At 39.3% G+C, this 14,600-nt stretch overlaps 1 protein-coding gene across 1 annotated transcript; it reads left to right on the plus strand.

Moving 5' to 3' along the window:
- Positions 1–809: 809 nt before the first annotated feature.
- Positions 810–5,919, plus strand: CUNHXorf66 (chromosome unknown CXorf66 homolog). The gene is given in 3 exon segments (XM_008821800.2): positions 810–882; positions 3,101–3,284; positions 5,019–5,919. Coding segments are annotated over 3 exon segments (1,158 nt in total).
- Positions 5,920–14,600: the final 8,681 nt, after the last annotated feature.

The raw sequence follows: 14,600 nt of genomic DNA on the forward strand, positions 1-14,600 counted from the left end.
TGTGGGTTCTGGTTGGCTGGGGCTGAAGAATCAGCTGTTATTAAGAAGAGACCAGAGCTGGCTCAGCGGTTAAGAGCACTGACTGCTCTTGCAGAGGACCCGGGTTCGATTTCCAGCTCCCACATGGCAGCTAAGAACCGTCTTTAACTCCAGTTCCAGGGGAATCCGACGCCCTTTTCTGACCTCCGAGGCACTGCACAACGTGGGTGCACTCACTTACATGCAGGTAAAACACTCATACACATAAAAATAATAAAATATTAAAAAAGAATAAATTTAAAAAAAAGAAGAGACCAGAACCTGAAGTAAAAACTTTGCTTTACTGGGACAATTGATGCTGGTTAGCTGGGGCTGAAAAATTAGCTGTAAGTAACAAGAGACCAGCATCACCGTGATGAAATGTTCTGGGAAGTATTTCCTCGGGGTCCGTACACAGAAGCTGTGATCGCGAGGGGGCCTGAGCCTCCATCCCCACCTGGAAGCAGGACTTTGTAATGTGTAAGAGTCTCCTATGTGGTTCTGGTTTTGAAAGTGTGAAGGGGTCACAGAAAAAAACCGAGGCTTGGTACTCTGAAAGGCCAGGAAAGGCCATAGGTGAAAGTGTAGCCTCAGTTGCATTGAAGACCCCAGGACTGAAGGGGTCATGGCGAGAATCTGAGACTTTTCACCCCAAGAGGCAAGAAGAGGCCATTGGTGAAGGTGCAGCCTCAGTTTCAGTGGAGTCCCCAGTTTTTTGGAGATGCCAGGACCATGGGACAACCACTAAGGACAGCAGCAGGTATGGAATGGAGCTGGCCTGGGTTTGCGAGATGAGCTGTGTGCTGCAGACGGCAGAGTCAGAAGTGGAGCTTCCAGAATCCTTTGGAGACCAGAAGGTCATGAGTGAACCCCAGATGTCCAGCTTTGAGCTACTGTGCTGGACTTTGTTTTTTCTTCAGTGTGCCCAATTCTTCCCTTTGAAATAAGATAGTACTTGTTTTGGATTTTACAGAAGCCCCCAGTTAAGAGACTTTTAAAAGAGACTATGGACTTTTAGGTGTTTTGATTTTTTAAGGACTGTGGGGCTTTTGAGGTTGTACTATTTTATGTTGTGATGTTAATGTTAACATCATATCTTGGGGGCAAGAATCGGAAAGTTTATGGTTTAATAGTGATGTGTTTCTGTGTCAAGTTGGCAAGGGTTCAATTGTGCTGGATAGCTTTAGTGTCAACTTGACACACCTGGGTTAAGGGAGCTTCAGCTGGGGAATTATCTGCATTGGACTGGCCTATGGCCATGTCTGTGGGGCATCTTCTTGATTGTTGAGTGATGTGGGAGGGCCCAGCCCACTGTGGGTGGTGCCACCCCTGGACAGGTGGGCCTATGTTGCATAAGAAAGCAGGCTGAGCAGGGGCCAGGGGAGCAAGCCAGTAAGCAGCGTTCCTCCATGGCCTGTGCTTCAACTCCTGCCTCTGGGTTCCTGCCCTGAGTTCCTACCTTGGGATCCCTCATGAACTGTGACCTTGGAGATGTAAGCCAAATAAACCCTTTCCTTCCCAGGTTGATATTGGTCAGAGTATTTTGTCACCACAATGAAAAAACAAACTAGGTCACCCCCAATCTTCTGACCAAATTAGATTACATTATTTGAATTGACCTAATAAATAGTAGTTGTATTGTATTTGGTTTTAGTTTGGTTTCTAAAGACAGGTTGTTTTGTGTTGCTCACGTCAAGTTCCTGACCTCAAGTGATACTTCTTCCTTAACTTCTGAAGTAGCTGGATCTATTAAGCACACACCATTGCGTTTGACCGAATAATATGCCTTAAAAAATATTGAGTTTTGTAATTTTCTACAACCATACTTAATCAAATTTAGGACCCCCTTCCCCATCCATGTCCCCCCCCCACCAGACCTCATGTATTCTGCCATACACGTTAAGTCCTATCCAGTCAAGCGTTTGTACCATCTGTCCTTCAGTGTAAATTTGTCCACCAGAGTCTAATCAGCCCTTTCTCCCTCATCCAGCATCAATCAGTCATAGTAGGCTTTTAACTACATTTTTTTTGTTATCCCATCCTGTTTCCTATCACATACATTCACATATTAACACTCAAGGTCACTCACTCGCCCATGTACAGCATGCACACACTTAAAATCCTAGGTTCTATAGTGAACAAGACATGATTCAAAGGTAATGCAGGTAATTATATGGATTAGCTAGAGACACCTGTCACATTTGACATTTATGGCTAGGATGTGATCAAGGGGAAAAATTATAATGGAAGTTTGAGTGGTAGAAGCACTTGCTGCATAAGTGTAAGGACCCACACAAATCCAGGCACAGTAGTTAGCATCTATGATCCTAGCACTCCTACATTGAGATGCAAGGCAGAGATAGGAGAAGCCTTGGAAGCTCATGTGCCAGCTAGTCTGGTATATTCAGTGCAGCAATAGAAAATAATGGTATTCTGTCTTGCAGCTGGAGAGATGACTCAGTGGTTATGAGTACTGGCTGATCTTGTAGAGAGCCCAGGTTCAGTTCCCAGCACTCACATGGTAGCTAACAACTATCTGTAACTCCAGTTACAGGGGATTTGATGTCCTCTTCTGGCCTCATAAGTATTTCATGCATGTGGCACACTTACGTATATGGAAGCAAAACATTCATACACATAAAAATATATAGATTTTAAAAAAACATACCATGTCTCAAGTAAGATGGAAGACATAGAACAACAGTCAAGGTTTTCCTCTGACCTCCACATACAGGCCATGGATGGCATGCACATGCCCATACAGACACATAGACACACAGACACACGAGACAGAGGTGGGGGTGGGGGTTAAAAAATAAGGAAGAAAGCAAAGAAAGAGAGCAATTGAGGAAAATACCTGAGGTCAACCTCTAACCTCCACTTACACATGTACAGGTGAGAACTCTTGTACCCACATGTCCACTTGCACGCACATGCATATCCTCCATACACAAATTACAATGGAACCTTTCTCAAGCTTAAAAAAATATTGAAGAATTAGACTTTCACAAGCAGTGGAAAACCACTATCAAAGTAGAAGGAAACTAGGCTAATAGATTTTCTGACAGTAGTCTTTTTGCAGGAAAGGCAAACAATGAATCTGAATTGAACAATGCAAACCCCGAGTCAACAGGATCAAAACTGGATGATTTTAGGACACGTCTCCTTGATTTCATTGTTGGTATTACAATCATAGCCTTTACCTTCACTTGTTTTTGCTTAATCCATCACAATTGTATGATAGAGGAAGTCCAGTCACCAGAAGGGTAAGTTTTACACATTTAAGAATGTAAAGTGTGTGTGATGAAGGTTTCATTATTGCTTAGGGCTGAATCATTTGTCTCCCTTAAAGTCTAGTCTTTGTTGTTGTTAATTTATATTATTATCTGTTCTTTTAATTTTTGGTTATAATTTTCTGCTGCGTGTTTAAGACCGTGCAGGTGATCAACATTAACCACTTTCTTTTTCACTGTTAAGGTCAGTTAAGGATCTGGTCATCAGGGGTCACTTGGGCTTGAAGAGTTTCAAACTCTTCTTTGCAGAAAGCACACCTGTTAGAGTGCACCATTTAAAAGTCAGTGTGCTTCCATGACAGTTTAGTTAACCATCAGAAATATACATGAGCCTACTACCTCTTCATACCTGGGTTGTTAGCCAAGCTTGTAATACGAGGCATTGTTCCCTCCCTGACCCTTGTGGAGAAGTTCTAGAATTCATTCAGAGAGCACAATCAAGATACTATTGCACAGGTAGGCATATCTTGCTTTCCAAGTGGGCAGCTGGTTAACCATCTTCTCTAAGAGTCAAGATGCTATTGCACATGGGGCTGGAGAGATGGTTCAGTAGTTAAAGCACTGGCTACTATTCCAGAGGACCCAGGTTTGGTTCCCAGAACCTACATGGCAGCTAACAACCAACTGTAACTCCAGTCCAGAAGTTATGCCATGCTTTTTTGACCCCTTCAGGGGTTGTACATATGTGGTGCACTTACATAAAACCATGTAGAATTTGAGTCTACTTACGTGATATATTACATTTATTCATTTATGTGTGTTGAACCATCTTGACATCTCTAGAATGAAGCTACCTTGATCCTGATGAATGGTGCTTTTGAGGTGGTATTGGATTTGGTTTGCCAATATTTTATTGATAATTTTTGCATCTATATACATCAGGGAGATTGATCTCTATCTCTGTCTTTATTTTTCTCTGCTTAGCTGTCTCATTCTCTTTCTTCATATATATGTATTACAGGAGACAGAGCCTAGGACCTCAGACATGTTAGGCAAGTGCCCTATCACTAAGCTACACCCACAGTCCTCTCTTTACTTTTTATATTGTGACAGGGTTTCACCAAGTTTCCCAGGCTGGTCTGAAACCCATTCTATATCCAAGCAAAACACTGAACCTGCTATTCTCCCCTCTCCTCCTTCTGAATAACTGGGATTACAGGCCTTTGCCACTAGGCCTAGCTCTCTTTCTTTTAACAGTAGATTTGAAAGAACATTGTGTCATTCCACACATAGACTATAAGTTATCTAATGTGGTTAAAATGCTCAAATAGTTTTCTTCAATATTATTTAACATGAATATATATGTATATTCACATTAAATATATAGTCACCTGAGTTACAGTTCTCACCACAGTACAGTTATTAATGTGTTTAGTGTTCCTATGGAAAAAAATTACTCAAAGTCTAAGCTGACATTGTACCCTATATTTTCTGATGATAGTAATAGGAATTTTTGAAATATTTTATTGAATTTTTTATGTATTTCATACAGAATACCTCAATCAGTCTTAATCAACTTTATACTCCTTTCCCCACTGGCACCCTCCCATAGACGCCCCCCTCACTGGAATTCATACACTCTGTCATTTGTGTTAAGGCCTATCATGTCCAGTTAGTGTCCCCAGATGTCCCTCAGTGCAAGTTCATTCACTGTAGTCTAGAACTTTTTGTTTTAAATTACTACACTCCAAATTTTCTGTATTTCAGGCTCAACAAAAAAAACATGGCCGCTACGGCATCCTGGGTATCCAAAGTCTCAGCTTATCAACCACATGTGGTAAATGAGGACATTCTAGAAAGTCAACCTCTGCTATCAAATGAAGACCAGGGATCTGGGACCTCACATCCAGACTCTCTACTCATGTCAGACAAAGCAGAAATGCCAATTGATTCCTCAAATTTAGAAAAGGCATGCAAACCACCCAAAGCAGAAAAGTCATCCATACCACACAACACAAACAAGTTAAACAGGCAATCAGTCTCCAGAAAGTCATCAAGGCCCCCAAAACATAAGTCATCTCATGTGGAAAAGTCATATAAGAAACACAACCTTAAAAAGTCACAGAAGCTAACCCATGCCTCCAAACTAATTAATCAAGAACGATCACCTTATTTAGACAAGCAAGCCATGCCACCTTTCCTAGCTGTCTTACAAGCCTTGGGTACGCAAACCACACAATCTTGTCCACCACTCTTACAAAATCAAACCTTGCTAACCAAACCACCCTATTTAAGGAAACCTAACTGGTCACATGGACATTATAATCTAAAAAAATCAGGTAGAATAGGTCAGGCAGTTGTGTTAACCAATCCTCCACTAGGCAAAACTTGTCGACATTATAAAGAAAGGTGCCTTGTTTGCAATAGTTCTTCTGATGTTTTGGCCAATAATATTTTGGAGGCAAAGAAGGAACACACTGGAAACTTTCATGCTTTAAGGAAAATGAAGCCTTCTCACAAGTATTCTCATGAAGCAGATTACAAGCACAATACTTACCATGATGCTCATAAGAAAAAATGTGAGCATGAGGATAGTGATCAATAAATAATCATTATTTGTGATGTACAGCATGATGATATTATTCTTAGAGGTGACTACAATAACTAAGGGATTATTTATTTTGTTTTTGAAATTTTCTAATTTATTTCTAAAAAACACCACTTGATGCTTGACTCACAGATTTTTATTTACATTTGTCTACAGTATCATTTCCTTACAAAATGAACTAGTACAGCTCAATTAAACCAAATCAAAGCGTAATCATTTGGATTATCTGTGAACTCCTATTAGCTAATCATAACCTTTCATTTTTCCTAGTACAGTCAAAGCTTTAAATACAGAGAGCACAAGAATAAACCAAGGGTGACAAGCCAGAGCACCTGGGAAACTTAGAAGGTCTGAGTTTAGAGGGTCTGAGGCACAATCACAAGAGGTAAGAGTTCTTGTGTAACCTACAATAAGTGGAGCGAGGAAGAGCGAAACCTAAGAACATGGAGGAGCTTGTAAAACATTACCAAAATACTTCTACACAAGATACTTTGTTTTCATCTTTAGAGCGGTTGAGGAAAAAAACACTTTAAAATAAAAACATTTTGTTTGGTCTGTCTACTAAACATCTTAAAATGCTTTACTCATTTAAATTGCAGCAGAGAAATATTAAGGGGTGGGAGAAGCAGGAATCAATCAATCCCTCACAACAAAGAGCCCGAGCAGTTACTGACTTCCCACTGAAGAGACTGTTAAGAGCAATCTTATAACTTCTAAACCAGAGAACAAAACATCAGATCTCAAGTGACCAGATTTTAATTTCAGAACTAAACTCTGAAAGCATTTTAAGCCATAGTTTTTTCAAGTGAACAGGAAAAGTGATTTTTGCTTAAATCATATAGAATAAGAATTTGTTACTCAGAAAAACTTTTATGCAATCCATAAAATACGCACTTAAATTCACAGGTGTCTGCTAGCCTTTCACTGAGAAACAGACTTCAAAAGGTTTCTTTAATTTGTTCATCAACTATAATTTAACTTTTCCCCCTTATCAATCAAATATGATATGTGGTAACTAGATTTTTTTTAAAGGCTATCCACAAAATTCCTTACACTTTTACTTCAGATAAACAACTCAAGCTACTGAAAGAAAATCTACATGTGATCATTATCAAGAACAGGCCTATCTTGATGGCATTTTTAAAACACCAATTAAATGCGTGGCATGATTAATTATTGCTGTATTTATCATTTCATTTTAAAGGTGTAAGGTTCATTGGCATACCTTATTTAGATGTAGTCACTCAAATGGGAATCATAAACATTCATACACATACAAACCGAAAAAGATATAAGATGGAAAACCCGAACTCCTCCTTACCTTGAATTAGCTCTCAACTGAAGGTTTAACACAACAAAATTTATGTTTTTCTTTTTCAGTGCTGAGGATTAAACCAAGAGTATCATGCATGCTAGAAAATGGCTCTACCACCAAGCATTGTTCCTAGTTGGAAATGTATTTTTTAGTTTCTTTTTCCAGTACTTGGAGCAAACCCAGGGCTGTGCATACTAGGCAAGTGCTCTACCATAGAGCTATACTCCTAGTCAGTGAAGTGATTTTATTTTATTATTTTTACATGCATGGTACTGGGAATGGAACCTAGGGCCTTGCACAGGACAGGCAAGTACTCTATGACTGAGCAACAGCCCCAGCTCTACTTTTTTTTATGTGGAACCCTCATAGTTCAAGACCGTGTCTTTCTTTATACTGCTTGTTGGAAATATCTCTGTGCTATAGGCTAAATGCTGTGTTCCCCCAAAATTCATGTGATCGAAACCTAATGTATTGAATCATTTTAGGAGGTGGCAGTTCTTAGGTGGTAATTGGGTCATAAAAACAGAGATCTTGTGAAAGGAATCATTACCCTTTTAAGGAGCTAAAGAGTTTACCCCTTCTATTTTGTGAGGCATAGCAAAAAGACTTATCTATGAATTGTAGAATAGACCCTCATCAGACACTGTATCTGTTGCTGCCTTAATCTTGAATTTCCAGAACTTCAGAACTGTGAGAAATAAACTTGTTACTTATAAACTACTCAGTTTATGGTATGGTATTTTGTTATGTATTCCAAACTGACTAAGATGTTCAGTGTTACTTATTTCTGGGTGATTTGAGGGAAATTCCTAACAACTACTTTTAATATCACCTCCTCTAGAGATTACCACCTAAATTGGGGACGCAGCCTACAGCACACATTCCTGGAACTCTAGGATATTAGTCTAAGTGTTGTAATTGAGTCAGCATAGATAGTAAGGGAAAAGGACCCATGGTGAAAACTACATGTTGATTATAAATGTTATAATGAGAACAGATGATTGGGTCCAAAGGAAGGCTGGGGTTAAAGCAGTAAATTTGGGAACATCACGGAAGATAAAGAAGAGTGGTCACATCTTGGTGTTCACGTATTTCAGGAAAGAGACTCCCAGACTGCACTGTGAACAAGAAGTTAAATATGAGGTAACCAAGAACAACTATAGCTACATCTTTGTAGCTGTGATAGGAGTTAGCCTTCTGGTGAAGTTCTAAGCAGACCACAAAGATGTGAGAAAACAGGAAAGCATAGTGTAATTAACAGCTAGAAGATATCTGCAGGGTAGATGGCTAGTAGGCTAATGACTAGCAGACAAGGATGGCAGCTAATGAAGCAGATTCAGAGAAGAACAAAGACAACACACTCAAGAGCCACTGCCTCAGGTTGACTTTCAGTGGTTGGTGAGTTTCTGGCATCTTTGGTCTCTGGGTTGAATACCACTTGAGCCAAGAAATGTCCGATCATTTTCAAAAACTGTAGAATACTTAATGATACTCTCAATGAGGCCTCTCATTCTTTTTGATTCCCTTCAAAATGGTGACATTTCAAAACTTTCTAGTTAGAGATTGTGCTGGATAGCTTCAGTTGTCAACTTGACACACCTGGGTAGAGGGAGCCTCAATTGGGGAATTTCCTCTATTGGACTGGTCTGTGGCCATGTTTGTGAGGCATCTTTTTGATTATTGAGTGATGTGGGAGGGCCCAGACCACTGTGGGTGGTACCATCCCTGGGCTGTATTATATAGGAAAGCAAATTGAACACAGGACAAGGGAGCAAACCAGTAAGCAGCATGACCTGCGCTCCAGTTCCTGCCTATAGGTACCTGCCCTGTGTTACTATACTTAGCTCCATGATGAACTGTGATCTGGGATATGTAAGCCAAATAAACCCTTTCCTCCCTAAGTTGGTATTGTTTAGAGTATTTTGTCACAGCAATTGGGGGATAACTAAGACAGAAATCTACTCACTTACCTATGTTTTCCTACAGGGATTCCCACTCCGAATCCACAGGGATGAGAGACTGGGGAGAATCTTGGAGTTATATAGTCTAATGTTCCTTTGGTTGAAATGTTGTATTTCCTTCTTTCAAGGGCATAGTTGAGAAAAGCAGGCATAGTCTTGCATTACCAGCCTCTATTTTAGTAAACTTCCATTCAACTCATACAACATCTAACAGGCTTAATCTAAATGCCACTAGTCAGTATGTACTCTCCGAGTCCTTTTAGGTCTCACAGGTCCTTTAAGTTTATTGATTCACCAAAAGGACTCAGACACAGTAGCAGGTTATATCTGTGGCTAAGGTTTAGGTTTATTAGAACAAAATTATGTAGAGCAAGAGTATCAAGGAAAGGTTGTGTATCAGGAGGTGTTCAGAGAGTTCAGGAATAGGCTTTTCACTATTTCCCCAACATGGGGCTACATAAGGCATGCTTTCTCTATAGCTGCAAATGATGTGGACATGAACAAAATGTGTTTACAAGGAGAAAACGATCAGGTCTCTCATCTAATGCTTTCAGTGAGACCCAGCCACATAGAATTATCATGCTATTAAGACCAACCTTGGCAACTGAAAGTTAGGATCCTATTAGTGAAACCACATGCAAATCATGTATGTGAAAAGCGATCCTGAAAAGCTGATATAGCATGGTACATTTGGGGTACAAAATATAGTCATCAATGATTAATATAAGACCAGTCTAAGGGCTGCATTCCCAGAGGGTAGCCAAAGTTCAGTCATGGCTGTAGGTCCCCTTGAAGGTATGCAAGGACTGAACAGCCTGACCTGCTGAATTTACATTTCCCTTACACATCACAGATTTTATTTAAAACTCAATAGTCAACTATTAGGTGATTATATGAGTAAACTGAGGCTCTGTGGCATACAACAAGAGGGCACATGGTAACTGGATAAACTGAGATCTATATCTATGCTTGGCTTATACTCAGCCTATTCACTACCAGTTACTTGAAAGAGGATTATGTGCAGCTCACTCAATCCACTGGAGTCAAATTCCTACTTGACATTAAATCAGTCTGAGCCAGTCTCCTAACATGTGGGGGCAGTATATATAGGTATCTTAGGTTCATGTACATCTGAATTCTCCATGGACTCTGATTCTCTACAGGCAGAACCCTCATGTCTACACCTATAGTCATTATAAAGTTTTCAGATAGCACACATAACTGCTTATACAGAAAGGTCTGAATAGATTGTATATACATTTTTAAAAAGCATTACAGAATCTTCAGATTTTATTTTCTACTGGTATTGTCTATTTTAAAAAGACACACTAAAAGAATAAGTTACAGTTTATTTGGGGTCAAAATAATAGTCTTTCAAATTCAGACACAAGAGTTCTGATCAGTTTTTTGTTTTTTGTTTTATTTGGTCTTTTTGAGACAGGGTCTCCTTGTAGCCCTAGCTGTCCTGGAACTCACTATGTAGACCAGGCTGGCCTTGAACACATAGAGATCTGCGTGTCTCTGCCTCCAGAGTGCTGGGATTAAAGGTGTGTGCCACCAAGCCCAGCTCAGTTTTCTTTTAATTGAGCTTTTTAAATTTCACACATTTCCCACTCAAATCCAGACCCCCTCCCCCATCCCTATCCCCCCATCAAACCCTATGCACTCTGCCATATATGATGAGTCCTATTCATTCAGGTGTTTGTACCCAAATGTCCTTCAGTATAAATGCATCCACTGGAGTCTAGTCAGCCCATCCAGTGGTTGTTTGTAAGTCATACTCTCCCTCACCCAGCAGTAATCAGTCTCAAATAGTTCTCTCATGAGAAAGCCTCCAGTGGCCTGGGAGCCTCCACCTCCCTATGTTCATGAACCAGCCCTGGCTCTTACAATCTTTCCACCTCCTCTTCTGTAATGGTCCCTGAGCCGAGGGTGGATGAGGTTCCATATAGGACTCCCATCAGTTTTTTAAACTGTTCATCATGAAAAAGTTCAAACATATTAAGTAATTAAAAAACCAGACATCATGGCACACACCTATAATCCCAGCACTTCAGTTGTTGAGGCAGGAGTTTCAGAAGTCCAATGTTGTCTTCAACTACATGGTGAATTCAAGATCAGCCTAGGATACATGAAACTCTGTCTCCATATTACAGTAAATTAAATTAGGGCTGGCCACATGGCTCAACAGGTAAAAGCACTTGTCATGCAAGCTTGAAAACATGAGTTTGATCCCTGGAAACCAATGTAAAAGCAAAGACTGGGGCTGGCAAGATGGCTCAGTGGTTAAGAGCACTGATTGCTCTTGTAGAGAACTCAGGTTTGATTCCCAGCACCCACATGGTGGCTGACAGCTGTTGGTGTTGGTAACTCTAGTTCCAAGGGATCTGACACCATCTTCTGACCTCCACAGGCATTGCATGACAAGGGTGCACTTACACACATGTAGACAATACACTCATACACATAAAATTAAGATAAATTAAAAAAATGAATTCCTAAAAGTGTTCCTCTGACCTCCACATGCAAGCCCTCAGTCAAACACATCATACACACAAATGATAGTAATAACAGTTATTATAATATATATTAAATATTAGATATGATAAAATTATTATTATAAATCAAACTAAGTAAAATTAGAGATTAAATCACATGCCTGACATCTCAGTACTCAGTAGGCTAAGGCAGAAGTTATCACTAGTTTGAGGCTAACCTGAGCTACATAGTAAGTTCCTGGACAGCCTGGGCTATACAGCAAAACTCTGTCTCACAAACACAAAACAAAACAACAGTAGCAGCAGCAACAAAGATAAGAAAAAACTAAGCCAGGCATGGTGGCACAGGCCTTTAGTCTCAGTACTTGGAAGGCATATGGATCTCTATGAGATCCAGGCCAGCCTGGTCTCCATAGTGAGTTCCAGGTCATCTGGGGCTACAGGGAGACACTGTCTCAAAAAATCAAAAGTAAACTAAACTAGACTAAAAAGTACAATATAACAAACATTTATAGAATCATTACTCAGATTAAAAAATTATCACTACACGTCCAAACTCATATCCATTCGCTATCACATTTATATCTCTAAAATATTGCTATTTAAAATGCACAAACAGGCTGGAGAGAGGGCTCAGCAGTTAAAAGCACTTGTTGCTCTTGCAGAGGACCTGGGTTCTATTCTCAGCACCCACATGGTGGTTCATAACTGTAACTCTAGTTTCAGGGCATCTGATGTCCTTTACCTTCTCCAGCTCGCATGCCAGAAGCAAACAGTCATAAACACAAAATAAAAATATAAAAAGGAATTCATTTTAAGAAAAATTTTAAAAATAAAATAAACTGCACACACAGAAGAGAATATCATTATGACACCTACAAATTAACAATAGTTCCTTAATAACAATGATCCAGGCTGTGTTCAACTTCCTGCTTCTGTCCCTTGAAGTTATTATAATTCCTTCGTTTAAATGATTTGATCAGTGTTTGAAAACATCTACGACTATGTTTTTAAAAAATAAAACTTTCAATTTCATTGTCTAATAAGGCTTAATATTTAAAGATGAGTTTGGAGTCAATATGAGCTAACCTGGAAAATAGCAAATATTGAAATGTTATGGTTTTCAATTTAAATTCATAAGACATTTTGGTAGACAAAACTAAATAACCTAAGTTCTGCTATTTTCCCCATTTTGAACCTAGAGACATGTAATACTTTAAAAGCTGTGAATATTAATATCTAATAAAAATGACTAACAGTGTGACAAGCAAAGATAATGACATCTTAAGAACAAGTTATCTGCATGAGTATGCATGTTCCTTTTTAAAACCACACTTAATTATAGAGTAGGAGTCTACAGAATATTTGGAGCTCATTCAATATGCAAAATTCTAAATGCATTAATAGGGACTTCACACAGCAAACTAGCCTAAGATATGTAATAAAAATATGTATCCCATAAATCAGAGATTTAAGTAAAAGGGTCTCAAATGTCCACTTTTTGGCCTTCTTGCTCTGCCTTGGCTCTTTTTTGCTCTCACTCTCTGTCTTGAAGCATGTTCAGTAAGAGTCAGGGCCACAGGCTGTCTTCACATCACTTCCTTATATTTTCCTTTGCCAGGGAGCACTGTGAAGTTAGGTTCAAGTGTGACTCTTGCCTCTGAGACCACCCCTACTTTCTTTCTTTTGAATCAACTCTCTACACTCACCTATATAACTCACACTCTTCTCCTGGCTATTGGACTGAACTTGATAATATTTTGGTTTTTTGATTCTGTTTGGCTGTTGCTAAAAATTTCTTTTTTAAAAAGTGATGATGAAATCTTAAATATTTCTCTCAAATATCTTTTCCATGAAGATGTATAAGCATGGAGCTAAAGGATGCTTAGAGATCCTCAAATTCTGACCTCTGGGGTCAGGAGGCATGAAAAGTTAAAGAATGCTCACACAACAAGATCATTTTTTTCCGAGGGTGGAGATTGAGTTTGCAGTGGTGCTATACTGGGAATAATAGATTTCTTTTGGTCTTTTTGAGACAGGGTCTCTCTGTAGCCCCAACTGACCAGGAACTCACTATGTAGACCAAACAGGCCTTGAACTCACAGAGATCTGCCTGCCCCTGCCTCCTGAATGTTGGGATTAAAGGCATGTGCCACAATGCCTGGCAATAACAAATTTTTTAAAAAACAAGATTTACTTATTTATGTGCTTATGTGTGTGCCTTGAATATATGTAATGTGCACCATATGTGTGCAGATACTCTCAGAGGCCAGAAGAGGGCACTGAATCTCCTGCAACTGGAGTTACAGGTAGTTGTGAGTAGTCTGACATGTGTGCTGGGAAATTAACCTGGGTCCTCTGCAAGAGCAGCCAGTGCTCTTAACAACTAAACTAGATCTCCCACTCGCCCACCTCACAATAGCAGATTTTGAGTGACCACAAAGAAGTGAACCATGGGGCTGGAGAGATGGTCAAGTGGTTAAGAGCATTTGTTGCTCTTGTAGAGGACCCAGGGATTTGGTTCCCAGCATTTATATGACACCTAACAACTATCTGAAAATCCAGTTCCAGGGAAAACAATGCCCTCAACTGGCCTCCATGGGCAATGCATGACATGAGTGCACTCACAAACATGCAGGCAAAGCACTAATACATACATACATACATACATACATACATACATACATACATAATTTTTTAAATTATTTATTTAATAATCACATATTTAGAAGAAGCATTTCATGACAACAGCATTGACATATTCAATAACAATTTCTAGAGCTAAGATGCATCTCTTTCAAAATTGGCTGTAAATATTTAGGTTCACAATTGAATTAATATAATTATACAATATTGAACTCAGTATGAACCTTATAAGACACAAAACTGAATGAGGTTTTAACCTTTAAAAAAGATCTCCATTTCATTTTAAAATATGCTGTTTCATACAGAAAAACTCATTTTTAA

This window comes from Nannospalax galili, unplaced genomic scaffold (assembly GCF_000622305.1).
Source record: "Nannospalax galili isolate Female #2095 unplaced genomic scaffold, S.galili_v1.0 scaffold167, whole genome shotgun sequence".
NCBI classification, from domain to species: Eukaryota; Metazoa; Chordata; class Mammalia; order Rodentia; family Spalacidae; genus Nannospalax; species Nannospalax galili.